The sequence below is a fragment of the Arvicola amphibius genome, chromosome 1 (assembly GCF_903992535.2).
Source record: "Arvicola amphibius chromosome 1, mArvAmp1.2, whole genome shotgun sequence".
Classification (NCBI taxonomy): Eukaryota; Metazoa; Chordata; class Mammalia; order Rodentia; family Cricetidae; genus Arvicola; species Arvicola amphibius.
Window position 1 is genome coordinate 100,250,644 of NC_052047.1, and position 11,548 is coordinate 100,262,191.

Genomic DNA, 11,548 nt, shown 5'->3' on the forward strand with positions numbered 1-11,548 from the left:
AACACCAGATAAATCAGGCCTGCTATCTAGCAGCGTCACCCCAGCTCTGGGTCAGGAGTTCAAGGTCAGCCCCTGGGGCTGTGAGAGAATGAATGAACCAACGAGTGAACAGGGACGTGGTACTATTTACGCTTCTTTTTCATTTTTAAGGCTGTGGATTTCATTTGCATACACACACATACATGGAAACAAAGAAAAAAAATAGGAGATTGAGCATGGTTGTGCATGCTAAAATTCCATCACTGGGGAGGCAGAACAGGCAGGTCTCTTTGAGTTCGAGGCCAGCCTGCACTAAATATAACAAATTCCAGGAAGTCATGATTACATAGCGAGGCTCTGTGTCAAAAAAATTAATATATAATATATATAATATATACATACATACTATATATATTCTGTAATATGTAGATACACACATATATAAAACAGAAACAAGAACAGTAAAACAAAGCAGAAACCAAACAATCAAAGAATAAGGAAATAAAAAAATAAACAGTGGCGGCTCACGCCTTTAATCCCAGCACTGTGGAGGCAGAGGCAGGCGGAGCTCCGACTTTGAGGTCAGCCAGGTCTACAGAGTGAGTTCCAGGACAGCCAGGTCTACACAGAGAAACCCTGTTTCAAAAAACCAAAATTAAAAAATGTAAATACATACATACATACACACACACACATACATACATAAGTTTTTTTTTTTTTAAATATTTATTTATTATGTATACAATATTCTGTCTGTGTTTATGCCTGCAGGCCAGAAGAGGGCACCAGACCTCACTACAGATGGTTGTGAGCCACCATGTGGTTGCTGGGAATTGAACTCAGGACCTTTGGAAGAGCAGGCAATGCTCTTAACCACTGAGCCATCTCTCCAGCCCCATAAGTTTTTTTTAGGAAGAAAAAAATCAAAGCGGAAACTTGGATTACAGAAAAAAAAAAAAATGAAAAGATCCAATCAGAAGAGTATTTTTGCGCGTGCTCTCTTGCCGCCACCTGGCGCGCTTCCTCCTGGGGGTTGTAGTTCTACTTCGGCGCCTCAGGAGGGGCCCACCCTGAGCCGCTTTCGGCAGTCGTGGAACCACAACTCCCGGCTGGCTTTGCGTGCGCGTGCGTACTGCGGGCAGCGGGCGGCATGTCTGCGCTACGCTGGACCCGGGGAGCCGCGGGGCTCGGCAGGGCGTTGAGCTCCTCTGGGCGCCGCCGCCCGACCTTGGAGGAAGGTAAAGCAGTGTCGGACCCAAGGCTATGATTTTTCGCCTCCTTGAGGTCCGGTCACCTTCAGCCTTTGCCCTTTACCTTATGAGGAGTCTCTGGGAACAGGCGTGAAGAGGATCCGAAGGATACTTTGCCTTTTGACTCTTGCTTGCTTTTGTAGCTCTCTAACCTATCGTTGGAGACTTAGGGGTTGTGACTTTGACCTTTATCGCTACTTTTAGTTATGGGTCTTGCTGGATCCTGCACTTCGGCTCTCGTAGCTTTGGCCTGCTCTGCCCTTGAGCTTACATTTTCCTGGGTCTTGATTTATTTGGAGTGGGGTGGGGTTACTTTTTGAGACATGAATCTTCCACGTGGCTCACGCTGGATGTTGAGATCGCAAACCTGTACCTCCATGCCTGACTGTCGTTGACTTTGATACCCTTTCTTCCTGTGGCTTAGGCTGGACTCCAGCTGGGGACCGTCCTACCTCAGCCTCCAGAGCGCTGGGGTGGTTAACGTATAGTCTCACCCTCTGTGTTTCAGGGACCCTTAGTGGCCTCTGTAGCTCAAGAAGGAGCTCTGCCGCCAGTCCCCGTGAGCAAGATGCCCAGAAGGAGTGGGGCCATGCTGAACTGCTGGAGGGTGAGCGGCATCTTCCATATCCCTATACCCCTGTGCAGGGTTCACACCCTCGGCTCCTCACAGTGGAGGCCTTGAGGGAATGGCTCCTCACTGTAGCTGAGCACACTAAGACAGTATGTCAAATGTGGCCCAGAGTCCACCAGCAGGTGGTACGGTCCGGATGTCCTATACGTGGCTGTTGGGTCCTCTTGTGTGCTGGGCTGGTTCTGGGAGCTGTTGTTATTTTATTCCCTGGGTCCCAGATTCCTACCTGGGACTTGGAAGACAGTTGAGGGCCCAAATTAAACCTGAACAAATGCCAGCGGTCCATTTGTTAGAATGGTCTTCTGCTAAGGTAGAGTCTCCAGTTTGTGTCCCGTACAGTCAAGGTGAAGTTGGAATCCAATTTGTTTGTTTGTTTTTCGAGACAAGGTTGCTCAAACTTGCTCTGTAGACAAGGCTGATCCCGAACTCACAGAGATCCTCTTGCCTCTGTCTCCCAAGTGCTAGATTAAAGGTGAACAACACCACTCAGCTTTAGAACCCAATTTTAAGGGTTAGGCAACCAAGTCTAGTGGACAAAATGTCCCAGGCCAGGCCAGGTTTCCCTCCTGATCCAATGTCATGTCTGCATGGTAGCCACAGAAGGTGGAGGTAGAGGGACGGACACACGTGTTAAGACAGTGCACAGCCATGGCCCTGCTCCATCGCCAGCAACTGTTGATTCCCGTCTCAACGCTCCCAGCAAACTTAAGATGGGATCTGTCATCTGACCAGAGGAGGGTATCAAAGACTTAGTCATGCTGTGTGTCTTTTCCCATGAGGTCTATTTCTGTCGTGAACACAAGCACTCGCTGGGGTCAGTCCCACTGACGTCTCTCCTGCCCCAGACTCTTAGCACCGTCTTGTCTTGTCTCTGGGGACCTTGCGGGTGCAGTCCATACCCCCTCATTTATCAGGAGGCCTCACATAGGTGCACCCTCTGCCTTGTCAAGTGTGCATTGAGACTGGAGTTCACCCAGAACTTCGGTCCTCTCCTATCCACCCCTGACTCATGCTGACCTCGGCCCATGAGCCAGGGACTGGAGTTCTGGAAGTGGCAGACAGTCAGCTGTCCTAGGAACACTTGTACTGAGGGCCTGGGGATGAGCCTGCTCTGCTTCTGCACCAGCACTGACCATGGCTGCCCCTGTGTGCTGTGTTCCTAGCCAGGCTTTGACCTTTTGGAGCACTAGCTTGGTCACCTCTGAAAGCTGTGTGGCAGGGACCCCGGTATGGTTGGAGAGAATGTGAACATTTGGTCAACTGACTTAGGGCACAGAGCTAGCTATTTGCTGTGTCGCTCCCCAGGTGTATCAAGTATGTGCCTGAATCAGAAAAAGCAGGTTGCAGCATGTGTGAAGGCCCTGAGGTGGAAACCCTTGAGACTGGGAGAAGTGAGGGAGGGAGAGCAGCAGGCTGTGGGGAGCAGGAGGTGACAAGAGGTTTGGCAGGCTGAGCAAGGCACGATGATGGCCAGGAGGAAGTTCGGGATGACCCTGGGGCTAGGTTCAGAGCATCCTGAGGTGCAGAAGACAGTCCCTAAACTTCCCCTTCCCCTTTCAGTGCTGGAGGCTCGGGTGCGGCAGCTTCAGGCAGAGAGCACGTCCCAGGTGAAGAAGGGGCCAATGAACCGGCCCCTGAAGGGCCGCAGCGGCCGCTGGGCCCAGAAGCTAGAGGCCGAGAAACTGGTGAAGCAGAAGCGCCAGGAGGGATTTCTTGACCAGCAGAAGCAAAGCTACACACTGCACACGGAGCCCCGGATCTGGAGCAAGAAGCTGGCCAGCTGCCTGCAGCAGAGCAAGAAGAGGGCACCCAAGAGCTCAGAGGAGGAGGAGCAGCAGCTGACCTGGGCCCTGCAGGCTGCCATGCTGAAGCGGAGTTCCTGCACCCCGGCCAGGACGCAGGCCAAGGTGGTGGAGGCAAACTTCTTGCTGCTCCAGCAGAAGTTTCTGGTTTTCTTTGAGTGCTGCGCCTGCACTGACAACATGCCCCTTGCCCACCACATGCTGGTCACTCACCACAGCAAGTGTGACAGGCAGCAGCTGCTTACACTGGACATGTATAACACAGTGATGCTCGGCTGGGCCCGAAAGGTGAGCCTGGTTCAAGTTCCTCAGGCTTTTCAGGTAGAAACCTCTTCCCTTAAAAACCAACAACAGAGCCGGGCAGTGGTGGCACATACCTTTAATCCTGGTACTCAGAGGCAGAGGCAGGCGGATCTCTGAGTTCAAGGCCAGCCCGGTCTTCGACGTAAAAACCCTGTTTTCCTTCCCCACTGAAAATAAGAAACTGAAAAGGCCTGAAGTGTGAATGTCCCAGTGGCCCCGCGCCTTGGGGATATTCAGTGCTCCAGGGTCGGGAGCTTGCTCTTTTTCATAAATTCCCGAGGTGGGAACCTCCAGGGTCAGGAGCTTGCTCTTTTTCATAAGTTCCTGAGGTGGAATCTTGTGCTCTGTGTTCTGTTTCTTCCCCAGCACCTTGGCAGGGCAGGAGAATGTCAGTCTAGGAGTTCAAAATGAGCCTGAGAAACACAGCAAGACCTTTTTCTTTTTTTTTCTTTCTTTTTTTTTTCAAGACAGGGTTTTTCTGTGTAGTTCTGACTGTCCTGGAACTCCCTGTATGGACCACGCTGGCCTTGAACTCACAGAGATCCACCTGCCTCTACCTAGTGCTGGGATTAAAGGCATGCACCAGTACACCCTACCCTTTGTGTGTGTGTGTGATATTTTTATTTTATGTACATCGGTGTTTGGCCTGCATATATGTCTGTGTGAAGGTGTCAGAAGCTCTGCAACTGGAATTACAGACAGGTGTGTGATGCCATGTGGGTGCTGGGGATTGAGCCCAGGTCCCCTGAAGAACACTGCTCTTAACTGCTGAGCTGTCTCTCCCACTCTTTGGTTTTTCGAGACAGGGTTTCTCTGTGGCTTTGGAGCCTGTCCTGGAACTAGCTCTTGTAGACCAGGCTGGTCTCGAACTCACAGAGATCCGCCTGCCTCTGCCTCCCGAGTGTGTCTCTCCCACTCTTAAAGAGCTTATTTCAAAGAGAAAAAGAAAACGAAAATTAGAAAAGGAAACTAAGACAGATGGGAGGCAGAGGCTCTGAATTTGAGGCCAGCCTGATCTATGGTTCCAGGCCAGCAAACAAACAACAACAGAAAATAAGCAGCATTGGGCTGGAGAGATGGCTCAGTGGTTAAGAGCATTGGCTGCTCTTGCAGAGAACCTAGGTTCAATTCCCAGCACCCACATGGCAGTTCCAGGGGACCTGACACCCTTACACAGATGTACATGCAAGCAAAACACCCAGTGCACATAAAACAAGAATAAATAAATCATTAATTTTTTTTTTAAAAGCCAGCAATAAAACACAGACAGGTAGGTCCTGGAGCTGGAGCTCAATGGTAGAGCGCATTCCTGGCCCGCAAGAGGCCCTAGGTTCAATCTCCAATAAAGCAGTGTTCCTCAGAAGGACACCCTGTGGTCCACCTGTTGCTAGGTCTCCCAAATCACTGATGTAGAGAGTAGGTTTCTAGGGATCTCAGAGAAGGAGGTCCAGGTGCTGTTGTTGGTCCTCACTGCCCCACCTCTTCCCCCAGGGCTCCTTCAAGGAGATGGTATATGTGTTCATCATGCTGAAGGATGCTGGCCTGTCCCCTGACCTGTGGTCCTATGCCGCCGCACTGCAGTGCATGGGACGCAGGGACCAGGATGTCCACACTATCCAGAAGTGAGTCAGGAATGTGCTGGGGTGGCCCTGTCCTCTGGGGGCAAGCTAGCCCCTTGAGTGCTCAGCTTACACCATCCCACCCCTATTGCCTCAGGTGCCTGAAGCAGATGAAGGAAGATGGCTTTCAGCCTCAGCAGCTCTTCACTGACCTGGCCCTGGCAGGAGAGGAGCGGGCCGTGCTGCTGAGAGCAGTGACCAAGGTTGAGCCTGCCTTCAGTCCACCACCACAGGCGCCAAGCCCAGTCAACACGTCCACACTGCTCAGGGAGATCTATGCCAAGGTGAGCCCCAGGCACGAAGCCGCCATGGCAGTCTCATTGCCTTTCCTCTGCATCGGGAAGGCTCACCTGCAGGCACAGGCTAGTTTGGTACCTTCACAGATGAGCTTTCTCTGGATTCTCCTGTCCTGGACATTTTCTGTCATGGAGCCTCATACTGTGTGGCCTTTTGTGCCTGGCTCACTGATGACAGTATCCTCAAGGTCCCTCTATACTGTGGTGTGTGTTGAAGCCTTGTTCCTATTCATGGCTTAGTAGTATTCTAAGTGTGTTGTAGGGCATCCTGTCTGTTCATCTGTCCATGGACGCTGGGCTGTTCTGAGTACACGTGTCAGGTGTCTATATGTTCCAGCTGTTGAGTACACGTGTCAGGTGCCTGTGTCCGTGTTCCAGATGTTGAGTACACGTGTGTTCAGTTCCTAGTCCTCCAGATTATTTGGGTGGGCACACTTTGGCAGAGGCAGTGAGGGGGTTCTTGTCTGCGCAGGGTGGTCTGTCTCCCTGTGTCCTGCCTCACTTGCCTGTCTGCCCAGCAGAATGGTCCCAAGTCCTACCCGAAACTGCACCTGCCCCTGGAGACCCTGCAGGACCTTTTCTCCCAGCAGCTCCGTGTGGAGCTGGGTGCCAATGTCAGTGTCCAATCGGTGGAGAAGGCCCCAGAAATGACTGAGGAGGTCATTGAGGCAGTAAGGGCATCACCCAGTCCAGGTCCTGGGAGGTCTTGGCAGGGGACTCTTATCTAGCTCAGGTTGTGACGCTGCTCTCCCGTAGCGGAAGATGCTGAAGACGCTGCGAAGGCAGTGGGAAGTGGAGCTGCTGCGCGTCCTGCAGCAGACCAAGGCCACCATGGCCTGCCAGGCCCAGGAAGGCCAGCCCACCCTCTACCCGTTCCTGTGCCTGCTCAGTGAAGGAGAGTTTGTCAGCATGCTGCTGCAGGTGGGCCAGGGCTGGGTGCCCTCGCAGAGGACAGGCGGCTGTGTTCAGGCAACCACAGCTTCAACTCTTGTTGCACCCAGGTTCTACGGGTTCTGCCAGCACAGGGCGAGCCCCTCCTCCACCTGGCTCATGACCTGGGCCTTCGGGTCTTAAATCGGCATTTGGTGAAGCAGAAGCAGGTCACCAACCACGTGGAGAAGCTAAGGCAGCGATACTCGCAGTACCTCCGGCTGCTGGCTTGCAACACGCAGGTGAAGGGGGCAGATTTCGTCCCACTCCTTCACCACACTCCCCGGCACCCTCCCCAACTACATCAGTCCATCCGAGCCTTGCTCCCTGTTTAGAGAACATGGGCAGCCCTGGCCTCTCCTGACCCCTTCTTCCTGCAGGTGGAGGCGCCCTTCCTTCCTCGGGAGTACTGGGAGTTGCTGGGCCCACCGGAGTCCCCGCCGCAGCAGCCCTGGGCCCTGCCAGTGCTGCTGCAGCTGGGAAAGCAGCTGGCCGAGTTGCTGGTGCAGGCTGTGCAGATGCCACACAACCTGGCTGCCCCGCAGGGCTCGCGCCGCCTCATCCCGGTGCTCTACCACGTGTACTCCTTCCGAAGCTACCGCCAGGTGAGCGGGCCACAGGACCCGAATTCCGTGGGGCTCTGAGAACTCTGGGCAGTGCTGCTCTCTCATCCCTTTCTGTGCTGGGGTGTGTGTGGAGAGCTGGGTGGGGTGGGGGGTTGCTTTTCCCTTCTCCCTGTGTGGTGGCAGAGAGTGGCCGTGCTCAGTCCCTTGTATCTGCTGTCTTCCCCAGGTCGGCATCCTCAAGCCTCACCCTGCCTTCATGCAGCTGCTAGAGACGGCAGCGGAACCCACACTAATCTTCGAGACCACAGAAGTGCCTATGCTGTGCCCACCGTTACCCTGGATGTCACCGCACGCCGGGCCCTACCTTCTGAGCTCTACCAAACTGATGCGTGCCTTGGAGGGCACCACACAGCACCAGCATCTCCTGGAGCGCTGCGCTCCCGCCCAACTGCATGGTGCACTGGACGCGCTCACGCAGCTGGGGAACTGCGCCTGGCGTGTCAACGGGCGCGTGCTAGACTTGGTGCTGCAGATCTTTAGGGACAAGGGCTGTGCGCGCCTGGGTGTTCCTCCTCCACGCTCAGAGGCGCCACAGCCAGCTCGGCAGCGCCTGCCACCCGGCTCCTCGCCCGTGCACAAGGCGGAGCTACGGAAGGAGCTGGAGCGCTGCCTCAAAGCTGCTCGGGAGATGCACAGCCTGCGCAGCGAAGCCCTGTATCGGCTGTCGCTGGCACAGCACCTGCGCGACCGTGTCTTCTGGCTGCCACACAACATGGACTTCCGCGGCCGCACCTACCCCTGCCCACCGCACTTCAACCACCTGGGCAGCGATTTGGCACGTGCGCTGTTACAGTTTGCAGAAGGCCGGCCACTGGGGCAGCGTGGCCTCGACTGGCTCAAAATCCACCTGGTCAACCTGACTGGCCTCAAGAAGCGTGACTCGCTGAGCATGCGCCTGGCGTTTGCGGACCAGGTTATGGAGGAGATCCTGGATTCTGCAGACAACCCCATGACGGTGGGGAACCGTGTGCTCTTCTCCCTAGCTGCTCCCATTCCTGCCTCCTCTCTTTCTCTGTTCCTCCCAGCCTGTTGTACACTCAGATCTCTCAACCCCGACTCCAGCTGTCTCCTTCCCCTGCTGCCTGCTGTGTCCCTCTCAACGTGCCCAGTAGCAGCTGACGGCTGTCCCATGGATGGCCCTCCTCATCCCCCAACACACACATACACACATGCTTGCCTGGTGTCGCCTGAGCTGCCCTGGCCGGCTTTTGCTGACCCTTGAGTCCTATGGGTCTTATGCTCCACAGGGCCGGAAATGGTGGATGGAAGCTGATGAGCCCTGGCAGACCCTGGCCTGCTGCATGGAGATAGCACAAGCAGTCAGGTCCCCAGACCCCACTGCCTACATCTCCCACCTGCCCGTTCACCAGGTGAGCACGTGAGTGGACTGCCCACTGGGACTGGGCCCAAGGTGCCTAGGACCTGGTACCTGAAGTGGGGTCTCTTTAACTGGGATTGCCCTGTGGAACTAGCCTCGTGATGCAGTGGCTTTGCTTTGTAAGGGAGGCGGGTCCCCAGTCTCCCTAAGACCTCTTTTTTTTTTTTTCTTCACTGGGATGTGGGATGATGCCTGTATTACTTGGGCTCAGCTCATGGGCACCCCTTGTGGCCAGGATGGCTCCTGCAATGGTTTGCAGCATTACGCGGCACTGGGCCGGGACAGCGCAGGTGCAGCCTCGGTCAACCTAACGCCCTCGGACCTTCCCCAAGATGTGTACAGGGAGGTGGCAACACAGGTGGGTGCCAGGGCCCCTGTCCTTTCTTGCTAATGTCTGAATAGAATCCTTGGTGGGGAGGTGGTGTGACAGGGCTTCCTTGCTTCCAGGTGGAGGACTTCCGCCAGCAGGACGCCAAGGAGGGCCTGCAGGTGGCCCAGGTGCTGGAGGGCTTCATTACCCGCAAGGTGGTGAAGCAGACCGTGATGACTGTGGTGTATGGGGTCACGCGCTATGGTGGGCGCCTGCAGATAGAGAAGCGTCTGCGTGAACTCAGCGACTTCCCCCAGGTGTGCAGCCTGCCGGGTCCCCACCTGAGTGCTCCCTTCAGTACTGGGATCTGAGCCTTGTTCTTCCGAACAGTGCTAGCCCTGTAGAGCCTGGGTTCTGGCTCTGGGCCAAGGGGAGAGGCAACCTGCTAGCCCCACCCACCCGCCTGCCATTCACATCACCCTCCGCCCCTGCAGGAGTTTGTCTGGGAAGCTTCACACTACCTCGTGCGCTTGGTCTTCAAAAGCCTACAAGAGATGTTCTCCAGCACCCGGGCTATACAGGTGAGTTGCCGCCCAACTCCCTGGGGGGTGGGGCGGGGGCGGGGCCGGGCTTCCACCCTTTGGCCTGCCCATCTGATCAGGTGTACTGTCACACCCTCAGCGCTGGCTGACCGAGAGCGCCAACCTCATCTCTCACGCGGGCTGGCCTGTGGAGTGGGTCACACCTCTGGGTATCCCCATCATACAGCCCTATCACCGCGAGGCCAAGGTCCAGGTACTCGGAAAGGCCCCTCCCCTCTCCTCCCCTCCCGTCCTCCTGCCCAGGACTGCACTCACCAACCCCCAACCCTGGCCTGCAGGTGAAAGGTGGCATCCAGAGCATCACCTTTACCAGCTCAGTGAACATCAGTCAGTGAGTCCCAGATGCAGGAAGGGGAGGGGAGGGGCAGGGAGAGAGACGGGCCAGGAGGGTGCCAGGCCTAGAGCTTCTGGGTCCACAGGAAGCCCAACACTCTGAAGCAGAAGAATGGCTTCCCACCCAACTTCATCCACTCCCTGGACTCCTCCCACATGATGCTGACCGCCCTGCACTGCTACAGGTGCGTCCCAGGGGCAGGCACACATTTGCTACAGGTGGACCCAGGGTTCATGCGTGGGCAGTCCATGTGATGTTTAGCTGTCTTTCCGGGGCTGCGGTGATGCAACAGGACGGTGATGATGGGGTCGCGTGTAGTGGGTAGACACTGCCTGTGAAGGGTAGGGCAGGGTGGCGGTCTGCTGTGGATCCCTGCCTTGTGCCCAGGACCTGCCATTGGACTGAGCTGGGATTCGAACGGGGGGGGGGGGGGGGGGGGAGCAAGGGTGCGGGTGGTTCAGTTTACTACCCTGCTTGAGGGTGTGTGAGGTTAGTGTCTTCCTGAACATCTACTGCTTAGAGCACTGGGGAACCTGGGTGTGCTGGGGACCCAGTTTGAGGTTGGGGGCAGTGGGCAGGCAGCCGCTGCCTCACTCGGAATCTCCCTGGCCAGGAGGGGCCTGACCTTCGTCTCTGTGCACGACTGCTTCTGGACGCATGCCACTGACATTCCGGTTATGAACGAGGTATTTCCGGCCCCTACTCTCAGGGACCCCACGAGTCTGTACCATGGGTGACTCAGAGCTGTCGCCCCTCAGGTATGTCGCGAGCAGTTTGTGCGCCTACATAGCCAGCCAATCCTGGAGGACCTGGCTAAGTTCCTGGAGGAGCGTTTCTGCTCTGTCTCCAGGTAAGCAGCCCCTCTTCCTGAGGCCTGGTCCCTGCCTGCCGCCTGTTCCCCTATTCATGTCTACCACAACCCTGTTTGCACCACCAGGTCCCTGAAGCCATCGGAACTTGCCCTGGTCACCAAGCTGCAGGAGACACTACGGTCCCTGCCAGAGACAGGTAAGGATTTTAAAAGGGGCTTGTGCACTGGCCCTTCCAGGCATGTCCAATTGACCTAGCCTCAGCTCCACGCTCTTTTGGCTCCGCAGGTAACTTCGATCTCAGGCAGGTGATGAGATCCACCTACTTCTTCAGCTGACCCACCCCGTACTGTCTCTAGACTTGTGCATAGTGTAAATAAATATAAAAGTTTGTGTCCACTCATGCCAGCCGCCACTTTCTGGCGTTGCACAAACCCACCAAAGCAAGCAGACTCGGCGCTGGGCGCCAATGCTGTCGTTTATTGCGCGGAATGGGGTATGGGTTAATGGGGCGTGGGGGCCGCTGCTGCCTCGGCTCGTCAGTACATTCATGGCGACGGCGGGGACTCAGCCTTGCCCCCACACCGCCCGTGAAGCCCGCCCCTGGGTGCCTGAGGGAGGTCACTCGGACGCGTGGGCAGGGGCCAGGCTGGTTATTGCATGAGCTTGCCGGGCTGGG

The 11,548-nt window shown here is 55.8% G+C and overlaps 1 protein-coding gene across 3 annotated transcripts; it reads left to right on the forward strand.

The window, feature by feature from the left end:
* The first annotated feature begins 1,098 nt into the window (after nt 1-1,098).
* On the forward strand, nt 1,099-11,272 carry Polrmt (RNA polymerase mitochondrial). Of its 3 annotated transcripts, none has more exons than XM_038313806.2 (21): nt 1,099-1,217; nt 1,738-1,836; nt 3,421-3,950; nt 5,457-5,587; nt 5,682-5,868; nt 6,402-6,551; nt 6,637-6,801; nt 6,882-7,052; nt 7,191-7,415; nt 7,603-8,391; nt 8,684-8,806; nt 9,026-9,172; nt 9,262-9,441; nt 9,619-9,705; nt 9,806-9,919; nt 10,005-10,057; nt 10,146-10,244; nt 10,674-10,746; nt 10,819-10,910; nt 10,998-11,068; nt 11,158-11,272. In XM_038313806.2, exons 1-21 carry the CDS (start codon nt 1,130-1,132, stop codon nt 11,205-11,207), a joined length of 3,624 nt encoding a protein of 1,207 aa, XP_038169734.1. In that variant the 5' UTR covers nt 1,099-1,129; the 3' UTR covers nt 11,208-11,272. The 3 variants fall into 3 exon arrangements, with proteins under 3 accessions (XP_038169734.1, XP_038169739.1, XP_038169747.1); XM_038313811.2 differs by having other exon boundaries at nt 9,050-9,172; XM_038313819.2 differs by lacking the exon at nt 6,402-6,551.
* Nucleotides 11,273-11,548: the final 276 nt, after the last annotated feature.

Coding starts and splice junctions, on each gene's coding strand:
- Polrmt (XM_038313806.2), top strand. CDS start 1,130: ATGTCTGCGCTACGCTGGACCCGGGGAGCCGCGGGGCTCGGCAGGGCG. Junction 5,869..6,401: donor TCAGGGAGATCTATGCCAAG/GTGAGCCCCAGG, acceptor TCTGCCCAGCAG/AATGGTCCCAAGTCCTACCC. Junction 9,442..9,618: donor AACTCAGCGACTTCCCCCAG/GTGTGCAGCCTG, acceptor CCGCCCCTGCAG/GAGTTTGTCTGGGAAGCTTC.